Source organism: Carcharodon carcharias, chromosome 1, assembly GCF_017639515.1.
Source record: "Carcharodon carcharias isolate sCarCar2 chromosome 1, sCarCar2.pri, whole genome shotgun sequence".
In the NCBI taxonomy this organism is placed as follows: Eukaryota; Metazoa; Chordata; class Chondrichthyes; order Lamniformes; family Lamnidae; genus Carcharodon; species Carcharodon carcharias.
Genome location: NC_054467.1, coordinates 34,040,494 through 34,062,542, shown reverse-complemented (window position 1 = coordinate 34,062,542; position 22,049 = coordinate 34,040,494). Strand labels below are relative to the sequence as shown.

The window sequence follows — 22,049 nt, the reverse complement described above, 5'->3', positions numbered from 1 at the left end:
AGTAATGTGGGCCCTTAAAAACTGACCATCGTGATGTTATAAATTAAAATAAGGAATTGGTGGACACAATCGTAGAATGGTTACAACACAGGAGGCCATTCGGCCTGTCATGTCTGTACTGCTCTCTGCAAAAACAGTGTCACTCCTTTGCCTTTTCCTAGTATAGTTGCAACATTTTCCTCTTTTGAAAATGATCCAGTTCTCTTTTGAAAGCCGTGCATGAATTTGGCTCTGCCGCACACTCAGGCATTGTACCATATCATTTGATCCTACTTAGAAAAGATACTGTCTGTCTCCCTAATTATTGAATCCTTATGACTATCACGTTAGGTTTTCACCTGCTCTTCCCTTTGGACAACCTCTTAACTCCAAGACTTGAGAGGAAGGGAAAGTTGGAGATGGGGTATAAGTTTGCAAGGACAAAGCAAAAGAAGGTAACTGAGAAGAGAGAACTGAATAATATCAACTAACCTGAGAGGCAGGAAGGGAAGCTGGATGGTCAGCAGTTTATTGGGATTCTCCAATTATTGTCAGCATTCTGGCTGCCCTTCAGCGGTCTTCATCCTTAATCTTGTACCTATTGATAGGATCTGTTTCTGTGAATCATCTCATCGAGGTTACCCTTACTCTGCATGTTATCAATAGCACATCGGAGTTCTGATCTTGCACCTTTCTCAGGGGTGTTAGAGTTGTCTGGAGCAAACTTTCCAGACGCTCCTTCCCCCACCTCTTATGTCAGAGTATCTGCAACTCTGCGCTTCAGCTAAATGAATATAAATCTGAAAGAGAATTACCTGGAAAAACTCAGCAGGTCTGGCAGCATCGGCGGAGAAGAAAAGAGTTGACGTTTCGAGTCCTCATGACCCTTCGACAGAACTTGCGTTCGAGTCCAAGAAAGAGTTGAAATATAAGCTGGTTTAAGGTGTGTGTGTTGGGGGCGGAGAGATCAAACACTAGGAGGGAAATGGAAAGCAAGGAAGGTGAGCAAGACAACAGAGATACGGAAATCTTGTCGCAGAGAGGAACAGAACTTCTTCAAGGAGGTAGGCATTTCTTGAAGAGCAGTGGCAGTCGATTAAACACAGAGATAAAAACAAAAAAACTGCGGATGCTGGAAATCCAAAACAAAAACAGAATTACCTGGGAAAACTCAGCAGGTCTGGCAGCATCGGCGGAGAAGAAAAGAGTTGACGTTTCGAGTCCTCATGACCCTTCGACAGAACTTGCGTTCGAGTCCAAGAAAGAGTTGAAATATAAGCTGGTTTAAGGTGTGTGTGTGTGTGTGTGGGGGGCGGAGAGATCAAACACTAGGAGGGAAATGGAAAGCAAGGAAGGTGAGCAAGACAACAGAGAGATACGGAAATCTTGTCACAGAGAGGAACAGAACTTCTTCAAGGAGGTAGGCATTTCTTGAAGAGCAGTGGCAGTCAATTAAACACAGAGATAAAAACAAAAAAACTGCGGATGCTGGAAATCCAAAACAAAAACAGAATTACCTTATTAAGCTTATATTTCAACTCTTTCTTGGACTCGAACGCAAGTTCTGTCGAAGGGTCATGAGGACTCGAAACGTCAACTCTTTTCTTCTCCGCCGATGCTGCCAGACCTGCTGAGTTTTTCCAGGTAATTCTGTTTTTGTTTTGGATTTCCAGCATCCGCAGTTTTTTTGTTTTTATAAACCTGAAAGACATTGTCTCCAGATTTGTTATAGTGGGATAGTCTCGCTGTGATCCACCAACTCCCACGTACTGCAGTCTAGAGACACGACATGTCCTGCCACATCTTAGTCTATAGTTATTTACAGATTTTTGTTAGCTTTAAGGCTATTTAACTGTTTAGTAAATCAAACATTAACCACTAAAAGCACTTACCAATAATAATTATTAACTGTAAGATACTTGCACTGTTGCAAACTCGGTGCTGATTATGACGCAACTTTTCAATTTTTTTTTTCCTGTTTGGTGTCTGTGCCTCTGATTCTAATAGGCCTTGCTGCTGCTGGCTCTCATATGCTGTTTAACTCTGCAACTCTATGCCTTAAGCTTACACAAACCCCAATGTTAAAGGCAAAAAGAAGCAGTTCCCCTTCACCAAATTTCTACTCTCTCCAAATTCCAAACTTCCCAGGATGTTATAGATGCATTCAGTTAATGTTGCACTCTTTTGGTTACATGCTGCTTTAGCTCTGGGGCTCTTTCCTCTGGAAAAGAGAATAAGAGATCTCTTTAAAATTTATGTTCTATCGGGCTGATGTTCAAAAACCTGGAAGAGCCCCTTCTTTGCTCCAAACCGTCATCTTAAATTTTTCTGCTGTCTCCTCCACCCTCGCCTCCAGTAACAAGTACAACAAACTTAGACTTTTTTTTTATCACTAAAGTTGAAACCATCTGATCAGCTGCTACAGCTGCTTCCACTAGCTTGCTGAACTAAACTTCCTCTAAGGGCTCCCCAAGCCCAAACTTGAACCTTTCTCTTTCTTTCTTTTCTTCCCTCATGGCCTCACTAAGCTAAACTTGTTCAGTTGCAGCTCCCTCTGCCTCATCCCAATAAACTGCTGACCATCCAGCTTCCCTTCCTGCCTCTCAGGTTAGTTGATATTATTCAGTTCTCTCTTCTCAGTTACCTTCTTTTGCTTTGTCCTTGCAAACTTATACCCCATCTCCAACTTTCCCTTCCTCTCAAGTCTTCAACATTGTTATCATTTCCCAAATCGATGGCCATTTTCCTGGAACTCCATATTTGAATCCCTCTAATAAAATTTCTAAATCTGCCAAGTTACTGAAATGGCTGCTAAGGTGTCATTGCTGACTTTGTGACCCTGACAATGGTAAATAATCCCTTCTCAACATATCTGTAGCTTTTGACACAGTTGACCACAATGCTCTTCAACTCCTCTCCTCTGTTGCTCAGCTGGATGGAACTGCACTCACCTGGTGCCATTCTCACCAATCTTTTGTAGCCAGAGAATAACTTACAGTGGTTTCTCATTCTAAATTAATATCCATATCCTTGGTCCCCTCCAATTTGCCATCAACATGTTGCCACTTGATGACATTATCTGAAAATATAGCATCAGTTTCCACATGCAGGAGTTCCTTCGTGTAGAGTCCTAGTTCCAATCATCTTTAGCTGCTTTATCAATGACCTTCTTCCCTTATAAGGTCAAAAGTGGAGATGTTCTCTGATGTTTGCACAGTTTTGAATACTATTCACGGTGACTCAAATACTAAAGCAGCCTGTGTCCATGTGCAACAAGACCTGGACAACGTTCAGGTTAAGACTGATAAGTGGCAAGTCACATGTGTGCCTCATAGGTGTCAGGCAATGACCACCTCCAAAAAGGGAGAACCTAACCATTTCCCTTTGGTATTACCATCACTGAAGCCTCCACCATGAACATCCTGGGGGGGTGACCTTTGACCAGAAACTGAACAGGACCAACCACATAAATACTGTGGCTACAATAGCACATCATTGGCCACAAGGCTGCAGCAAGTAACTCATATCCTGACTCCCAAAGCCTATCCACCACCTACAAGACACAAGTCCTCAAAATTGTTAGCGTTTCCCAAATCCATTACCAATTTTCCTGGAACCCCATATTTGAATTCCTCTAATCAAATTTCTAAACCTACCAAATTACTGAATCATCCTGTCTTGTAACTATGTCACTGTTCCTTCGCTGTTGCTGTGTCAAAAACCTGGAAGCCCCTTTCTGATACTCTGGGTACATACACCAGATGGACTGCAGCGGTTCAAGAAGGCAGCTCACAGCCACCACCTTGAGGGAAATTAGGGATGGGGCTACAAATGCTGGTCTTGTCAGTGACATATTCCATGAGCAAATAATAAAAAAAGGTACGTTGTGATATCCAGCTCTGCCTAACTACCACCTCTCTCGACCCTCGCACTGTTTTAAGTTGTTCGACTGCTTATTCGACCTTTCCTCCAACTAAATGTTGGAAAGACCAGAGACCTGTGTCTTTGATCCCTGCTACAAACTTTTCCTGAACTACCAATTCCATCCCCCTCCTAGACAACTGTCTTGAGGCTGAATTAGATGGACTGTTCACAACATTGGTTTTTTTGACCCTGAGATGAGCTACCAGCCACACATCACTAAGACTGCTATTTCAACCTTTTAACATCAGCTAACTTTTGCTTTTGTTACCTTTAGATCCAAAACTTCCAGTGTATGCCTGGCTGGTCTCCCATGTTTTACCCTCCATGAACTTATGGTTATCCAAAGCTGCTGGCCATGTCCTAACTCTCACCAAATCCTTTTCACCACTCCAGTGCTCCCTAGTCTACACTGGTTCTTAGTTAAGCAACACCTCAGTTTAAAAATTCTCACCCTTGTTTTCAAATCCCTCCATGACCTTGCTCCTTCCGAGCTCTCTAATTTTCTCTCGCCCTTCTACCCCCAGCTATCTGTGCTCATCCAATGCTGGCCAATTTTAATTGCTCTCACCTTTGAGTGTGTCTTAAGTTGCCAATGCCCTTAGCTCTGGAATACCCTCCTAAACCTCCCTGCCTTTCTTCCTCTCCTCAAGAAATTCCTTAAAATCTAACAGCTGGACCAAATTTTTGGTCAGCTGCCCTAATATTTCCATATGCAGCTGTCAAATTTTGTTTGATAATGCTCTTGTGAAACGCTTTGAGATTTTATCATGTTAAAGCTGTTATATCAATACAAAGTTTTTGACATAGAGAAATGGTCTCCACTTGCTGGTGAGTATTGAACAAGGGGGCATAAATATAGCAAAACACCTAAAAGGATTTGATATTTTTTGATGGAATGGTAAGAATGTAAAACTTGCCACAAGAAAAGGCTGAAGTAGGTTGCATCGACACAGTTAAGGCTTATTGCATACTTGAGGGAGCAGGAACAGAAAGATATGAACGGTGTGCAAAGGTAATTACAATTAGAGGAGACTAATGTGGAGTATAACTCTGCCATAGACAACTTGTGCCAAATGGCCTGCTTGTAGCCTGTAGATTGTGTAATTGTAAGTAATTAATCCTATGCAATGTGGCAAGAAATGTTATTGTAATGTATTTTGTCTTTTGTGACTTTCAGAATCTGCTCCTAGCTCTCCTAGGGTGGGAAGTCCTGTTGACGCAAAGAAAAATGTTGAAACCAATAACCTCCAGACAATGTCTAAGGGACTTTCTACAAGTTTGCCTGATCTGGAATCTGATCCTTGGATAGAAGTGAAAAAGAGACACCGTCCATCGCAACTCAGTCCAAAGGTATACATGAATTTATCCTCATCTATGAAATATATACTTCATTATGAAGCAAGTTAATTTAATGCCAGATCCCTTAGTGCCAAAAGTGTTCACATCATCATGTATTAAATTATATATTGTAATTGAAACTAGAGTGATATGGGGTCTATATTGAATTGTAAACTTATTCCTTAGACAAAGTAAGCTGTACTACAGTATACCTTTAACTTCATGTCTTTCTTCTACTAAGCAACCTTTGAGACTTAACACATGCATGTTTTTGTTTGGTTAGCTGCCCAGACTAATTAATGTCTGCGATAAGGGTGCAATGTGTATTGAGGAGACTCTTGCACGTGTAAGGTTTAGAGTGTGACCAGAAATTCACTTAATGGAAGCTAATTTGTCCAGTAGTAGAACTCATAATGAATATTTGGGGATAGCTTTTCCAATTTTGTCAGTATCGAATACACTTATGTACCCAGTATAATATTTTGTATTTACCACACTCAATTTTGTCAAATGGTGCACAGTTGCTGGCGATATGTATTTTGGGTTAGTTGACATGGAAACTATCCAAACTCTTTTCAAGTAGGAATCCTTAGTTTTTTTTTTAAAGAGGAGACTTTTCATCCTAACACACGTTTATTGCACACAAACCTAGGGTTTCAGAGGTTAAATGATAGTATGGTAGCCTATTGGCCACATAGTTTCCTCTTGAATTTTAAGTAAATTTCCTTTTAATCTCAAGCTATTTTTTTAGTTTAGCAATTCTGTAATGTTTAACTATAGTTTATGGCGCTTCACTTAATCAACTTGATAAAATTTGTCAGTTAAATGGAGCATAGGTTTAGAGTTTCAAAAAAACAATTTGTTATAGTGTTAGGATGCCGATCTTGGTTGAAACAATGAACCCGAAGACTGTGTCACAAATAGTGGACCCTGAATGGGCTGTAAGAATGTCCCAATCTTTATGGTGTCATTGGTGTGCACCATTTCCATCTTCTGTGTTTTTTCACGCTGTCCCTTGCTCTCCTTTGTTGTTATTTTACTAACATGCTTGCTTTCTCTGTCATTCCTTTCAAAATGCAACCTCCTTTCCCTTTTTTGGTAAAATCATTCATCTTTCCTGCTCATCTGATTTTCTCGCCACCTCTTTCCTGCCCTCTTGCTTCTTCTCTCTTTATCCTGTCCTCCTGTGTTTTCTCTCTTTCGAACTCTCCCCTTACTTACTTTCCCTCTCCCCGCCCCTCCTGATTGTAAGGTAAAAGATAATTGAGTAGCATTTTGATCTTTTATGCCGTGGTCCTGGTAGAGCACAAAGAAAAAAGCTGGGACTCAAATCTAACCTCTCTTTTTCCCCTCCAAGGTCTTTGAAAGAATTGGCCCCAGCCTCCAATGGAACTTGAAACCCTTGTCCAGTGATACCCAATATTGTCCTTGCATTAACTCAGTTAAAGTTGAAGATCATGGATTTGCTTTCAAAAATTAATTTCCAATATGTGAAATATAAAAACACCGATCAGCTTAAGATTTAAAACCTGCTACTGTGGTAGAGAAATAAAAAACAGCAAAACAAGAAGACTATTAATAGTGAGGCACCAGACAGACTAGAAGATAAAAATGTTCAAAACGTGTAAAACAATCAGCAGACTCCTTCCACCTCTGCTCCCTTACCCCCTCCCACCCAGGTGAAACATGCAGGAAATAAACTTTAGAGGAAAGAATAGAGACACATTGGACAAATAAAGATTTTTGAAGTTTGTAGACTGGGGATGTGCTTCATAGTTTTCTGTCACAGTGCATATATTTAAAAATTCCGTTTGTATGAAGATAACTAAAATTTCATTTCTGATTGTGCTATATACAGTATTCGCTGAAAACCCCAAAATTTTTAAACAGGTGAGAGAGATCACTTGGCCCATTTTAGCTCGTCCATCCAGCATAAAACCCAGAATTCCCCATCACAAGATCTGATTGTCTAAGTTAATCGAAGGCTTTTGCCATCACGATCTTACCTTCACTTTATCATTAATGCTACCTTATCTTTACTGTTTGTATAAAAAATGTTTTGCCAACAGCGCTGAACTTTCTTTTCACCAGTTTTAATGTATATCCACAAGCTCTTGTAACCTTTAAAAGACCTGCATTCAGCATTAATATCTGACAGAAAGTAGCTTTTGTGAGGGGCAAGTGCATGCAGCCATTGAATTGTTCCTTGCCTTAGACTGTAGATTCTTAATGTTATTTCTCCAAGTTGTCATAGTCACAGCTGCATTTAGTGAATTTTTTTTGGTACAACCTCTACACTAGTTTTTAAAAAAGAAAATCCTGTTATGCAAGGACTAAAAAAAAATCATGTTTGCACTCTTAAAAATTAACGCTTGAATTTGAATGTTTCCATTCAAAGTTGTTGGCTAATGATTTTTCAGATTAATACGTTTCTTGGAGTCTTGCTAATTATTTTCAATCTCTGCAGCTCTCATGACTTAAATGCAAAATGGACAGTTATAGTCATGACAATGCCCAATTCAGAATGATTTCTTTTCTTAATTCCTCCTTTTCTCTCCTTCCCATCAAAGAAAATTTTAAAAGTCTTTTTAGCCCATAGTATATAATAGGAGAATACAGGAAAAATGGTAATGTAATTCTATAATGTTTTGTCTTAAGCTTCCAAAGAAGTTGTCTTTTCTTTTACTCGGATCCCAGTTTTTTTATTTTGTCTTAAATAGACTTTAACAATTCCAAACATTACACGAGTAGGCTAAATGGGTACACATTCCTATGGTTGTGGGGAAGGTAATTATGACCGTTTCCTTTTTAACCCTTATTGACACACCTGACAATAGTTTGTGTGACATTTCTTTTTATTGTAGGGTCTAGGACAAGTTTTGAAGTACCAGTTTTACCCACCAATCAGAATAAAGTAGAATTTTTGTGCCTGGCCTTGAGCCACTTTTCATTACAGAATACTCAAAATACAGACTAGCTTCTGTCAGATAATGGATCCCCACTGCTTTCTATGTTGTCTTCAAGCTAGGCTTATCTTCCATAAATTTTAAATCATCCAAAACTCCACTGCCAGCATCTTTTGCTCATTTAACTCTATTCCTTGCTCCATCTTTGGCGAAGCTTTCAGCCATCTTTGCCTTTCTCTCTGAAATTCATTCCTTAAACCCTTCTGCCTCACTGACACTTTTCCATGCTTTCGAAAGACATTTCAAGTCAGCTCTTTGACGAAACCTTTACACATCCACATAAGCTTTCTTTTTCTATGAAATGTCTTGAGTAATTATTCTACATTAAAAGTCTGTATGCTTGCAATATGTTATCTAAGCACGATGTATCCTGGAGAAACCTGATGGGAGCCTGTTGCAATTGCCAAATTGTAATTTAATGGTGATTGTCCACCATAAAAACATGTGGTCACAGAGTCTTTCAACCCATCATGTCTATGCTGGCTCTTGGAAAAACTATCCAATTAGTCCCAGCTCCTTCCTCCTAGACCTGCATTTGTCACCTTCAAGTATTTGTCCAAGTATCTTTTGAAAATTACTATTAAATCTGCTTACACCACTGTTTCAGAGTGCATTCCAGGTCGTAATTCCCTGCATCAAAAATTTTCTCCATTTCGCCTCTTTTGCTATTACTTTAACAAACAGCTCCTCTGGTTGACAATCCTTCTGTCAATGGGAACAAGCCCTTTGTGTTTTTGGTCACCTCTATTATAGCTGGCTTAAATCTTCTGTGGTGTGAGGAGAACAACCCCAGGTTCTCCTCATTTAGCTGAAGTCCCTCAACCTTTGTATCCCTCTGCAAAAAACATGTAATGATGATTCACAAGAAATTTTATGGTAAAGTCTCATTTCTGAAACATTTGAATAATGAGCCCTGACAAAAGCATTTAAGACTAGTACTTATCAAGATAAACCAACTCTGTTCCTTGTTGCTGTACCAAAAGGTAACTTCATAGTTTATAACCACATCACATGCTACATCAAAGGTTACTGCGCAAAATAAGAGCTCATGGATTGAAGATTGGTTAGCTAACAGGAAATGGAGAGTAAGCATAAATGAGTTTTCCAGTTGCTTAGATGTGACAAATGGAGTGGCACAGGGATCAGTGCTGGGGCCTCAACTATTTCCAATTTATATAAATGATTTAGATTGAGGCACCAAATGACTGGCTGCTAAATTTGTAGATGACACAAAGATAGGTAGGAAATTAAGTTGTGAAGTGGGCATAAGGAACCTGCAAAGGGATATAGATAGGTTGAGTGAGTGGGCAAAAAATTGTCAGATGGAGTATAAGGTGGGAAAATATAACTTGTCCACTTTGGCAGGAAGAATAGAAAGGCAGCATATTATTTAAATGGCGGGAGATTGCAGAACCCTACTGTACAGAAGGATCTGAGTGTCCTGGTACATGAATCGCAAAAGGTTAGTAGACAGGTACAGCAGTAATTAGAAAAATAAGTGGATAATTCACTCATGGGATGTGGACATCACTGGCTAGGCCAACATTTATTACCCATCCCTAATTGTCCTTGAGAAGGTGGTGGTGAGCTGCTGCCTTGAACCACTGCAGTCCATGTGGTGAAGGTACACCCACAGTGCTGTTAGGAAAGGAGTTCCAGGATTTTGACCCAGCGGCAGTGAAGGAATGGCAATATATTTCCAAGTCAGGATGGTGTATGGCTTGGAGGGGAACTTGCAGGTGGTGGTGTTCCCATGCATCTGCTGCTCTTGTCCTTCTAGATAGTAGCTGTGGGTTTGGAATGTTCTGTCTGAGGAACCTTGGTGAGTTCCTGCAGTGCATCTTGTAGATGGTACACACTACTGCCTCTATGCATTAGTGGTGGAGGAATTGAGTGGCACTCCATCCACAAATAAGAAGTGGGCTGCTTTGTCCTAAATGGTGCCAAGCTTCTTGAATGTTGTTGTTGGAGCTGCACTCATCCAGGCAGGTGGAGAGTATTCCATCACACTCCTGACTTGTGCCTTGTAGATAGTGGGCAGGCTTTGGGGAGTCAGGAGGTGAGTTATGTCGCTGCAGGATCCGTAGCCTCTGACCTGCTCTTGTAGCCACAGTATTTATATGGTTAGCCCAGTGCAGCTTCTGGTCAATGGTAACCCTCCAGGATGTTGATAGAATGTTGTTGTTTATTATAAGGGGAATGGAATATAAAAGTAGGGATGTTTTGCTACAGCTGTACAATATTAATGAGACCACATCTGGAGTACTGTGTACAGTTTTGGTCTCCTTATTCAACAAAGGATATAAATCCTTTAGAAGCAGTTGAGAGCAGGTTCACTCTACTGATACCTGGGATGGGGAAGTTATCTTATGGGGAAAGGTTAGGCGGGCTTGGACTGTATCCATTGGAGTTCAGAAGAATGAGGGGCAATCTGATTGAAACATAAGACCCTGAGGGGACTTGACAGGGTGGATGTTGAAAGGATGTTTCCCCTTGTGGGTGAGACTAGAACTAGGGAACACAGTTTAAAAATAAGGGGTCTCCCATTTGATAGAGGTCAGGAGAAATTTTTTCTCTGAGGCACTGTCTTCCCCAGAGAGTCGGGGAGGCCAGGTCATTGAATATTTTTAAGGCAAAGGTAGGTAATTCTTGACTATCAAAGGAGTCAAAGGTTACCAGGAGTAGGCAGAATGTGGAGTTGAGGCTGCAGTCAGATTAGCTATGATCTTATTGAATGGCAGAGCAGGCTGGAGGGGTCGAATGGCCTTCTGCTCCGAATTTTTATGTTCATATGTTTGTATAAAATAATGAAAATTAAATTATCTAATTTTGCTGATTTGTAGGAAAATGAGTCACCCAAACCTCAACAAGCTCACAAACAGGAGCAAGAAGAGCAGGAGGAATTGGATTTCATGTTTGATGAAGAAATGGAACAGATAGAAGGACGCAAGAATACCTTCACCGATTGGTCAGATGATGACTCGGACTATGAAATTGATGATCGTGATGTGAACAAGATCTTGATTGTGACTCAGACTCCTCCTCATATGCGCAAACACCCGGGTGGCGACCGTACAGGAAATCATGTTTCACGAGCAAAAATCACAACAGAGCTGGCAAAGGCCATCAATGACGGCTTGTATTACTATGAACAAGATCTTTGGATGGAAGAAAATGGGCCAGAATATTCAACAATAAAGGTGAATTCCAGACTGGCTACATTTTGCTAATCTTTTAGGTTTGGTTAGTGGCTTGAGTCTGTAGCTCTATCAAATGTAATCGTGTCGTGTGTTAAGATGTCTCTGTTAAAGCGACCATCTATCTTGCCATTCTCCACATAGCACTTACTTGCAGCTGATGGGGATAGGTGTTAGGGACTAGAGAAACGTACTGAACTGGATTCTCAATTTGAACTTGGCAGTTATAATATACTGTCTGTTCAATGAGTGTCTCTTCGTATGGGAATTGCTGCTTTGTTAGATTTTGAGGTTGAAGCAAGGCCTCGTCTGAAGCAGGGAGCGTCCAAATGCCTTAACTAATATTTTTTTCCCTCAGTCAATACCACCAAAAACATATTAAGTGATTATTCATCTAGTTGCTGTATCAATGGCTACCATATTTGCCTACTAATAGTTATTCCATTAAAAAGTAATTTCAAGTAAAGCATTTTGGAATGTTTGAGATATGATGAATATATAAATAGTTTCGTCTCGTCTACTTTCTGGAGATGTGAATCAAAATGGGAAAATGAACATTAGTGCTGCAGTGTCATTGCATGTTTTATAAACTCCTTTAGTTCTTCTGAAAAAGGATGTGCATTTAATCATTAATATTTTCCATACAAAAAAGTTGAGTATGTGGCATCATCCCAGTCAGTAGCATGCTTTGTTTGAATGGGATGGCTCTGGATTAGCTCCTATATCAGTCCCAAAGTTGTGATCTGCACTGAAATATATGCAATAAAATGATTTGAGTCACTCCAGCATGGTCACACACACAGACACACACACACACACACACACACAGAAAAAAAATGGTATTTTACTTGTTGGTTTTGTGGTTCTCTTGGACTAAACAGATGATAGCTTTGAACATGGGTCACAAGGTTGCTATGGCCTAACCTGATCAGTATGCATAAATACATAAATTACTACCTGGAGACTGGCCATTTGGCCCATTTAGTCTCGGTGGGCTTTTAACCTCCATGTATACAAATAAGCCACCTGTTTAAGTGAAAATTGTCCCAAAATAACATTCTTTTTGCTTTTCTACCAACAATATAGCAAGAAATTGAGAATTTTAAGAAGTTGAATGTGATCAGTAAAGAGCATTTTGATACCCTCGCACCTGAACCACCTGTTGATCCAAACCAGGAGGTGCCTCCTGCACCACCAAAGGCCCACCAAGGTAAGACCAGTATCGTCGACACCAAACACCTAATTCTTGATTTTTTTTTTATATACTCATTCATGGGATGTGGGCTTCTCTGGCTGGGCCAGCATTTATTCTCCATCCCTAGTTGTCCTTGAGAAGGTGGTAGTGAGCTGCCGCCTTGACCTGCTGCAGTCCATGAGGTGTAAGTACACCCACAGTGCTGTTAGGAAGCGGGTTCCAGGATTTTGACCCAGCGACAGTGAAGGAATGGCGATATATTTCCAAGTCAGAATGGTGAGTGACTTGGAGGGGAACTTGCAGATGGTGGTGTTCCCATCTATCTGCTGCCTGTGTCCTTCTAGATGGTAGTGGTCATGGGTTTGGAAGGTGTTCTCAAAGGAGCCTTGGTGAATTCCTGCACTGCATCTTGTAGGTGGTACATGCTGTTGCTAGTGGTGGAGGGAGTGAATGTTTGTGGATGTGATGCCAATCAAGCGGGCTGCTTTGTCCTGCATGGTGTCAAGCTTCTTGAATGTTGTGGCTGCACTCATCCAGGCAAGTGGGGAGTATTTCATCACAGTCCTGACTTGTACCTTGTAGATGGTGGACAGGCTTTGGGGAGTCAGGAGGTGAGTTACTCGCTGCAGGGTTCCTAGTCTCTGACAGGCTCTTGTAGCCACAGTATTTAAATGGCTAGTCCATTTCAGTTTCTGATCAATGTTAACCCCCAGGATGTTGATAGTGGGGATTTAGTGATGGTAATGCCATTGAACATCAAGAGGCGATGGTCGGGTTCTCTCTTGTTGGAGATGGTCATTGTCTGGCACGGATGTTACTTGCCACTTGTCAGCCCAAGCCTGGATATTGTCCAGGTCTTGCTGCATTTGGACATGGACTGCTTCAGTATCTGAGGAGTCATGAATGGTGCTGAAGATGGTTGGGTCGAGGACATTACCCTGAGGAACTCCTGCAGTGATGTCCTGGAACTGAGATGACTGACCTCAAACAACCACAACCATCTTCCTTTGTGCTAGGTATGACTCAACCAACTTCCTTCTGATTCCCATTGACTCCAATTTTGCTAGGGCTCCTTGATGCCACACTCGGTCAAATGTGGCTTTGATACCAAGGATAGTCACTGTCACCTAACCTTGGGAGTTCAGCTCCTTTATCCATGTTTGAACAAAGCTATAATGAGGTCAGGAGCTGAGTGGCCCTGGCAGAACCCAAACTGGGCAGCAGTTGACCAGGTTATTGTTAAGCAAGTGCCTCTTGATAGCACTGTTGATGACCCCTTCCATTAGAGTATCTTTAAGAATGCCTCATTCCAGTTTCCTCTTTGTGATTTCAAGAGCAAGTTCATTAGCTGAAGTTAATGCCTAAAAAGTGATGGGTGACGTTTGCTTTTACTTCTGAAGTAAATTCTATTTACGAATTGAAATAGACTAGATCACAGTTACTGTATTATATCTGTAATGCAAATTGATCCATTTTGTCTTTATGGCTTTAGCTAAAGTGGATCAAATATTTGTACCAGATTTTATCAATGTTTCTATTTGACATGCTTGCAGAAAATAAGAAACCCCATTTATGTTTGTGTATGGATCTATGAAGCAATAAGACAGCACAGGGGTATTGTGGTGTTACTGTTAAGCTACTGAGCTAATGATTCAGAGAACACTATTAAAATTCCGCCATGGCAGTTTATAAGTTTGAATTTATTTTAATAAAAATTAAATGAGTTTGGAATAAAAGTTTGGTATCCATAAAAAGCCCACTGGTTTGGTCACTTGGCAGTAAGCTAGGCATCAAAATTTAGACACCACAATCCTGCCAAGCTATCCTCACCAACATCTTGGAGTCTGGTGCTGATATGGGGACGGTTGCCCACAGACTGGTCAAGCAACAGGCTGACATAGGTATGATTTTCTAAGTATGACTGTCAGCCAATGCTTCTGGCTCTGCCATTAACATTCCCAGTATTCCCTGCCCAATGTCAGGACTGACATATCAGTGGTGTGAACACAGTCAGGTGGGAGTGGCCCTGGGAGTCCTTGATACTTGGAACCCCTCAAGGCTTCAGGTAAACCACTTATATGGCAATCTCTTGATTAGCATTTATCACTCTGTCAACCACTTAACCAGTACTCCTTCATGTTGAACACGACATGGACGATATACTGAGGGTAGCAAAAGCAAAGAATACACCCTGGGTGGGGGACTTCAATGTAGTGCATGGTCGATTTTGTTTAAGTACACGGACCCTTTATATTATTTTGTGTGGCCGTGCATGTGCAATAACTTTCAGGGACTGGCTTGTGTATGGGAAGCTTTGGGTTCCTTTGTGACCATGCAGCTTAGAGGGAACATGGACCCACCGTCATAAATTCCAGTCTTAGACATAAGACATAGGAGCAGAAAATAGGCCATTCGGCCCATCGAGTCTGCTCCGCTTTTCAATCATGGCTGATAAGTTTCTCAACCCCATTCTCCGGCCTTCTCCCCGGAACCTTTGATCCCTTTACCAATCAGGAACCTATCTATCTCAGTCTTAAGTACACTCAGTGACCTGGCCTCCCCAGCCTTCTGTGGCAATGAATTCCATAGATTCACCATTCTCTGGCTAAGGAAGTTTCTCCTCATCTCTTTTCTAAAAAGGTCTTCCCTTTACTCTGAGGCTGTGCCCTCGGGTCCTACTCTCTCCTAATGGAAACATCTTCCCCACGTCCACTCTATCCAGGCCTTTCAGTATTCTGTAAGTTTCAATCAGATCCCCCCTCATCCTTCTAAACTCCATCGAGTATAGACCCAGAGGCCTCAAATGTTCCTCATATGTCAAGCCTTTCATTCCTGGGATCGTTCTCGTGAACCTCCTCTGGACCCTCTCCAGGGCCAGAACATCCTTCCTGAGATACGGGGCCCAAAATTGCTCAAAATATTCTAAATGTGGTCTGACCAAAGCCTTATAAAGCCTCAGCAGCACATCTCTGCTTTTATATTCTAGTCCTCTCAAAATAAATGCCAACTTTGCATTTGCCTTCCTAACTACCCACTCAACCTGCAAGTTAACCTTAAGAGAATCCTGAACTAGGATTCCCAAGTCCCTTTGCACTCCAGATTTCTGAATTCTCTCCCCATTTAGAAAATAGTCTATGTCTCTATTCTTCCTACCAAAGTGCATGACCTCACACTTCCCCACATTGTATTCCATCTGCCACATCTTTGCCCATTCTCCTAACATGTCTTCAGCCAATTCAATTCACTTAAGTGATATCAAAAAGTGACTGAATGCATTGCATACAGCATATACTACAGATGCTACTGACCAAAGCCAGTTGTGCTGCTGAAGACTTGTGCTTTGGGATTCACCATGCCTCCAGCCTAGCTGCTGTAGAACAACTTCAACGCTACCCAAAAATGTGGCAAATTGTGCAGGTATGTCCTGTCCTCAAAAGGCAAGACAAATCCAACCCAATGAATTACTGTCCTCTCAGCCTGCTCTCAATCGTCAAAAAGATGGAAGGATTCATTAACACTACTATCAAGCATTACTTGCTCACCATTGACTGGTTTGTGTTCTGCCAATACCACTAATTATTCTATAATTCTTTGATAAATCTCCATTTAACTTCTCCACTCTTTCCCTATAATTGGTCCTTTGTCCCTGTGTCATTCTAATAAACATCCTCTGTACTTTCTCCAAAGCTTTGGCATCCTCAAAGTAGGTGTTTATAATTAGAGGCTCCAGGTGAGGTCTAACCCATGATTATAATGATTTAGCATAATTCCCTTACTTTTCTACTTCATGACTATAAAGCTATGAATCCTGTATGATTTTTTAAAATTGCTTTCTCAAATTTTCCTGTCACCTTCAAAAATAGACGATGCAAATCAGGGCATAGACAGGCTTCAATCAATCCTATTAGCAACTGATGCTTGTCACATGGGTTCACGTTACCTTTCTTCCCTCTATTTTATCAGAATAAAATCTAAATGACTAAGACATCGTTTACTGCTTAGGGGTGATGAATTATGAGTGTACAGTAACCTTAAAACAAAAAAGAATATGGTTAATGCTTGCAACCTTTGCCTGCATGCTTGCCATCCTCTTTTTAGCCCATGGCTTTTAATATATTGTTCAACTACTACTTTTGCATTTTTGGAGTACCTGGCTGAGAATTAAAGGGCATTAACCTGAGAAGAGCTGAATCCAAATGCTAGCGAAGACTGGTACTTAAATGGTAAATTACTTTGTGGTGGTAGAGAAACTTGGCTACTATTTTAAAAAATAACAAATCTTGAATTGCTTGTGTCTGACAGATTATGCTGAAGAGTTAGCCAACAAGCTGTTTGGTGTTGCTGAGGCCCCACCATCAAACCTAGCCCGTTCTTTGCCTACAACTGTACCAGAATCTCCAGTATGTCCTGCCAGAACCCCAAGGACTCCACGTACACCTAGGCTACAGGATCCCAATAAAACACCACGGTTCTATCCTGTTGTTAAAGAAGGACGACCCATAGACATTGAGGTATAATAAATTTTTATCCTATTTCTCTTAAAATAAAGATAAAAAGTAAAGATCTTACATGGCATTATTTTGGCCCAGTTCGGAATGCACTTAGGCCATACAGTGGTGCCATGTCACAGCTGGGAATAGGCAGCCAATGAGAACTATGCTTTGCAAGATATGCATCAGTTTAATGCTCATTTGAAATTTTACAATTATCACAATCTTTATTAGTCCAGTCTTTATCATATGATTTTTAAAAATCATAAATGTAAAAGTTTTTTGGTTGGTTTTTTCTGTGGGTTCTCCTTATGTAGCGTCCGTCTATATCGTTACTCAGGTGTATAGGATGGTACAAGGCTGGTTACAAGATATCTCAACTTGGATGTTATCCTTAGCTGTGATTGCCATTTTTTCCTTATGTCTCCCTCTTCTTCTGTCTCATTTTTTTTCTCTCAACAAATTATAGGTATAACAATTTATGGCCTCCTATAGCATTATTTTATCAAACATTATTTTCTATCTCAGAAAGTGAGTTAGCTTTCAAGGAAATTCAGAAAAGATAATCCTCATTCAATTAGTGATTTGAAGATTTCCATAAAATGGAATGAAAGTTCTAGAACCTGAGTTATCAGTAATAAGCCATTTAACATTTTCAGGCTGTTTTATTATCTGAATTTATGTTATAAACTCAAATGAATTTATAGCAGGATATGTTTCATTACCATTTTATTCATTTTATACAGTACTAGTCTTGCAATACATCCCTATTTAACATCATAATCTCTTTACCTCAGGCCCTTTCTGACCTCACAGTGACTTGGCCCAAATACATGATGTGAATGTGTGCACTGAGGGTAACGTTAATTTACTGAGGCAGAAGCTAAGTTATTGGTAGTTTTTAACTCCATGGTAATTGTTATTGCAGACACCAAGGAAAAGAAAAACAAGGCACAGTTCAAATCCACCACTTGAGTGTCATATTGGCTGGGTTATGGATTCGAAAGAACACAGACCAAGAACATCGTCTGTTAGGTGAATGCTTTTGTTTATAGCCTTTGTTAATAATCTGATCACATTATTTTTATCTAGAAAAATAGGAAACCCAATGCAATTATAAACCAATATCATGATACTTGTATCATTGCATCAATTTTACAAAAATGCTTAGTTGATATATATCAAATGCATAAGTAGCAATTTCATTAGTCCTCCACAAAAATAGAAAATGCAACCACACGTACAATAATTGTATCCTTGACATCTGTTATGGCATGATCAATAGACTGCATATGTTCACTTGTCTCTTCACTGAAAATATCATTATTAAGGTATTAAATCTTAGGGGGTTCCTTCATTAATTTATGCTGAATTCGGAAACATTCAGTTATTTATGCTACAGGAATATGCAATTCACATGTGCACAGATCTATTTAACCCAAATGTATTACTATTTGTTGGTGTTTGGGTAGGAATCTAGCCTTTAACAATGTGAAAAATCTAGCCCTACAGTGAAATAGTTATTGAAGTTTGTGGAAGATCAGCATCTAACTTGCAAATGCCAGAAATGCCATTCTAAACTAACAAAGACTTCCTTAGCAGTAGAAAACATAACTAAGCAAATTTTTTTTCATGCAGCAGTAGTATTCCAGATTTATTCTGTACCAGCAGAGCTCAGTAGTTACTTGCATATGACTAGTTTCTTGAGAGCTAAAAACAAATGTTAGTCTGGAATATTCCAAGTTAAGAATCTCTGACCACTTTTGAGACATTTGCTTGGTTATAGATATTACTTCTCAACTGCATTTCTCAGAAGCATCGCAGAAAAGTAATTAATGGATCCTTCTTTGAAGCTGGGGTTTGTTAGAAATGTTGGCATTCAATTTAAATTAATTGCTTTTCTATTTGATAACACCCAAATTGGCAGTTAATCCTAAACCTTAAAAATATTTTTGCTGCCGTTGACACCAACACAAAACAGCAATTATACACCTATACAGGGAGAATATGAAAACCATGGCAGCAGAAGAAATAGAGCAGGATCAGACTTGCCCACCGGCCCAAACAGACAGAGGGCAACCCATGGTATAAAGGTCTGAAGTTTCCATTTTGGGCATGATTGGAGCACAAATTGTGCTAGTTGTGAGAAATGTTTTTCCCTTTAGGTTTCTGCTCAGACTAATTTGCATATTGCCATGAACCAGCATAATTGGGCAGCGTTTAGAACATAACATTAAAAATTTACAGTAAAATAGTTCCCTGATTTATATTTGAGGTGTAACCTGGGCGCAGCTTTTTATTAATTAATTGAAATTGGATTAATCACAAATTCTTGATTCAAGAGCTATTCCTTTAGACTGGAAAATTATGCGTGTCCCTTTCTTAAATAGAGAGACATCAGTGAATTATAGATCGGTTAGCCTAACATCTGTTGACAGGACAATTACTAGAGTCTATAACTAAGGATAGGGTGACTGAACACCTTGAAATTTTTCAGCTGATCAGAGAGGGCCAGAGCAAGAATTTGTTATAATTGACTAACCTGATTTTGAATTTTCTGGGTGAGTTAAATAGATAGTGGACGGGGGAGTGGCTATGGATGTTAGTTATTTGGACTTCCATAAGGTTTCAAAAGCCCCTCATAAGAGACAGGTACCGTTAAAGCTCACGCAATTGAAGGCAACTTATTGACCTTGTTAAAAAAATTGGATAAGTAGAATTGATAAAGTAGAGATAATGGACAAGATATAATTCACAAGGGTGTCCCACAAGGATCTCTGTTCAGCACCCTTATTAACAGCTTAGGTGGTGAGATAACCACATATTTGGGTTTGCTGATGACACAAAAATGGCCGGCATTCTAAGAAGTGTATTTTAGAAGCATGAAATTATGAAGCGATATTGATAGATTACAAGGATGTGTAAAATCGTAGCAAATAGATCAATGTCGGCAAATGAGAGGCAATCACTTTGGAGCTAAGAAGGATAGAACAGTTCCTAACTTCTCACCATTTACAAAAAGTTTTGGTGGGGGCTGCGGAGTGGCAGCCAGGTATATGGATCATAAAAATATCTTGAACAGATATTGAAAATAAGCAAAAGGGCTAATGGATTACCCTGGCCTTCATATCTAAAGGACTAGAATACAAGGGGCTAGAAGTTATGCTCCAGTTACAAAGCCTTGGATAGATCACACCTGGAGTATTGTGAGCAATTCTGGGCATGGAACACCGTGCAAGCAATGTAAGTTTTCACAATATTACAGAAAACAAATGGGATAGATGAAAGAAACTGTTTCTGCTGGTTAGCCCTTCTACACACACAAAGTGGTAGAAGTTTAAAACTCTTCTGCATTCAATAGTTGAAGCTAGATCAGTTGTTGATTTCAAATCTGAGGGTTGATAAGTTTTTGTTAACCATAGTTATTAAGGAATATATGGCAAAGATGGGGTGCACGAAGTTGGTTGCAGATCAGCCATGATCTCATTGAAAACCAGAACAGGCTTGAGGGGCTAAATAACCTCCCATTCCTATGTTCCTAAAATCATAATTTTTAATCAGTGTATAGTCCACCACCAATGATTAACCTAATTTTAAATAACTGAAACTGATTTTTAAAAAAACTATACACAACCATTTACAAGTTAGATTTGTGCACAGTAGTCGGTTTCTTGATAAATATAAAAATGGTTCAAAGACTTTTAAACTGTCTTGGTGGCAGTCTGCCATTTTTTTAAAGTTTAATTTAAGCCTGCTTGAAGGCCTACAAATGGTTGCAATTAGTGGAAACTCAGTAGTGATAATTTTGATCTGGGGGTTGGCCAGTTTTGTGGGCAGGACCAACTCCCGATTAAATGTTTTTTAATCTGGCGCACAAGATGGTATTGAATGTACTTGCACATAAAATTCTGCACTTCTCCATGTCAGTTTGGATGATTTCTGGCTAATTTTGCTGAGGTAACCAGCGCATACTAACAAAACTCCTGCATGTAAAAGTGCAGAAATTACAGGCCAGCTTCAGCATCGGATTCACAAGAAATATGATGGGAGACAATGCAGTGAAGAAAATAAAATAAAATTCCTAGCTCTGATATTTATTTTGTCTGTTTAGTAGTTCAAATGCCAGTCCTTCGGAAGGCACAACATTAGTTGGAAGTTACGGCTGTACACCAAACTCTCTACCCAAGTTCCAGCATCCTTCCCATGAGCTTTTAAGAGAAAACGGCTTCACCCAACAAGTTTACCACAAATATCGTCGGAGGTGTTTAAATGGTGAGCCTGTTTCCTGTATTTGGTTTTAAGTTGAGGTTGGATAATCTGAGCACAGTGCACACAACGGATGTCATTCATCAAAAATAGTAGCAGTTCTACAACAGTTTGTGCGATGTTTTTCATTTGAAGATATCTTTGCAGCTTTAAAATAAATTATCGTACTGGAATGTTTTTCTAATATGCAAAGTGAAGAAAGGAAAGTACTTTAATCTGGTAAGTTGTCACAAAAAGGGTATTTTTGGGTAGTGTAGCAATTAATTGCAAATGCCACTGACACTTTTGGCACCTGCGTTTAAATCCAGGATAGACTGTGTTTTTCTTGGCTTAAGGATCCTGTGTTTAAATATTAAGTTTCTAGTAGCTCCATAGAACCTCATTGTTATAGTTCTGCTGTTCTCCTGCATTTGACTTGTATGCAGTGCAAAAGGAAGTTTGTATGAACTTGAGTGAATTGAGACCTACAGTGTTTTTGCATGTCATGAATAAAAGAGCATTGTATAGGATTAGGTTATACTTTTTCAAAGGATTATACACCAGAAGAATGCTTGGCCTGCTCATCTTAGACACATGTCTATTCGTGTGAAATATCACAGATGTAGTATGCACTTCAGGCCCAAGCTAATCAAATTTATTTATAAACAAAAAATGAATGCAGAAGAATACAGAAATGGACAAACTGCACAGTACT

The 22,049-nt window shown here is 39.8% G+C and overlaps 1 protein-coding gene across 5 annotated transcripts in view; it reads left to right on the top strand.

The window, feature by feature from the left end:
* Window positions 1-22,049, top strand: part of LOC121277894 (la-related protein 1B-like) — a 103,470-nt gene that overhangs the window by 60,690 nt on the left and 20,731 nt on the right. For 4 of the 5 annotated variants that reach the window (XM_041187706.1, XM_041187695.1, XM_041187724.1 and 1 more), the window contains 6 exons: window positions 5,081-5,253; window positions 11,051-11,407; window positions 12,491-12,614; window positions 16,902-17,110; window positions 18,018-18,124; window positions 21,201-21,361. In XM_041187706.1, the coding sequence (XP_041043640.1) occupies window positions 5,081-5,253; window positions 11,051-11,407; window positions 12,491-12,614; window positions 16,902-17,110; window positions 18,018-18,124; window positions 21,201-21,361 (1,131 nt within the window). The remainder of the gene's footprint in view (window positions 1-5,080; window positions 5,254-11,050; window positions 11,408-12,490; window positions 12,615-16,901; window positions 17,111-18,017; window positions 18,125-21,200; window positions 21,362-22,049) is intronic. The other variant, XM_041187716.1, reaches the window with a different exon arrangement.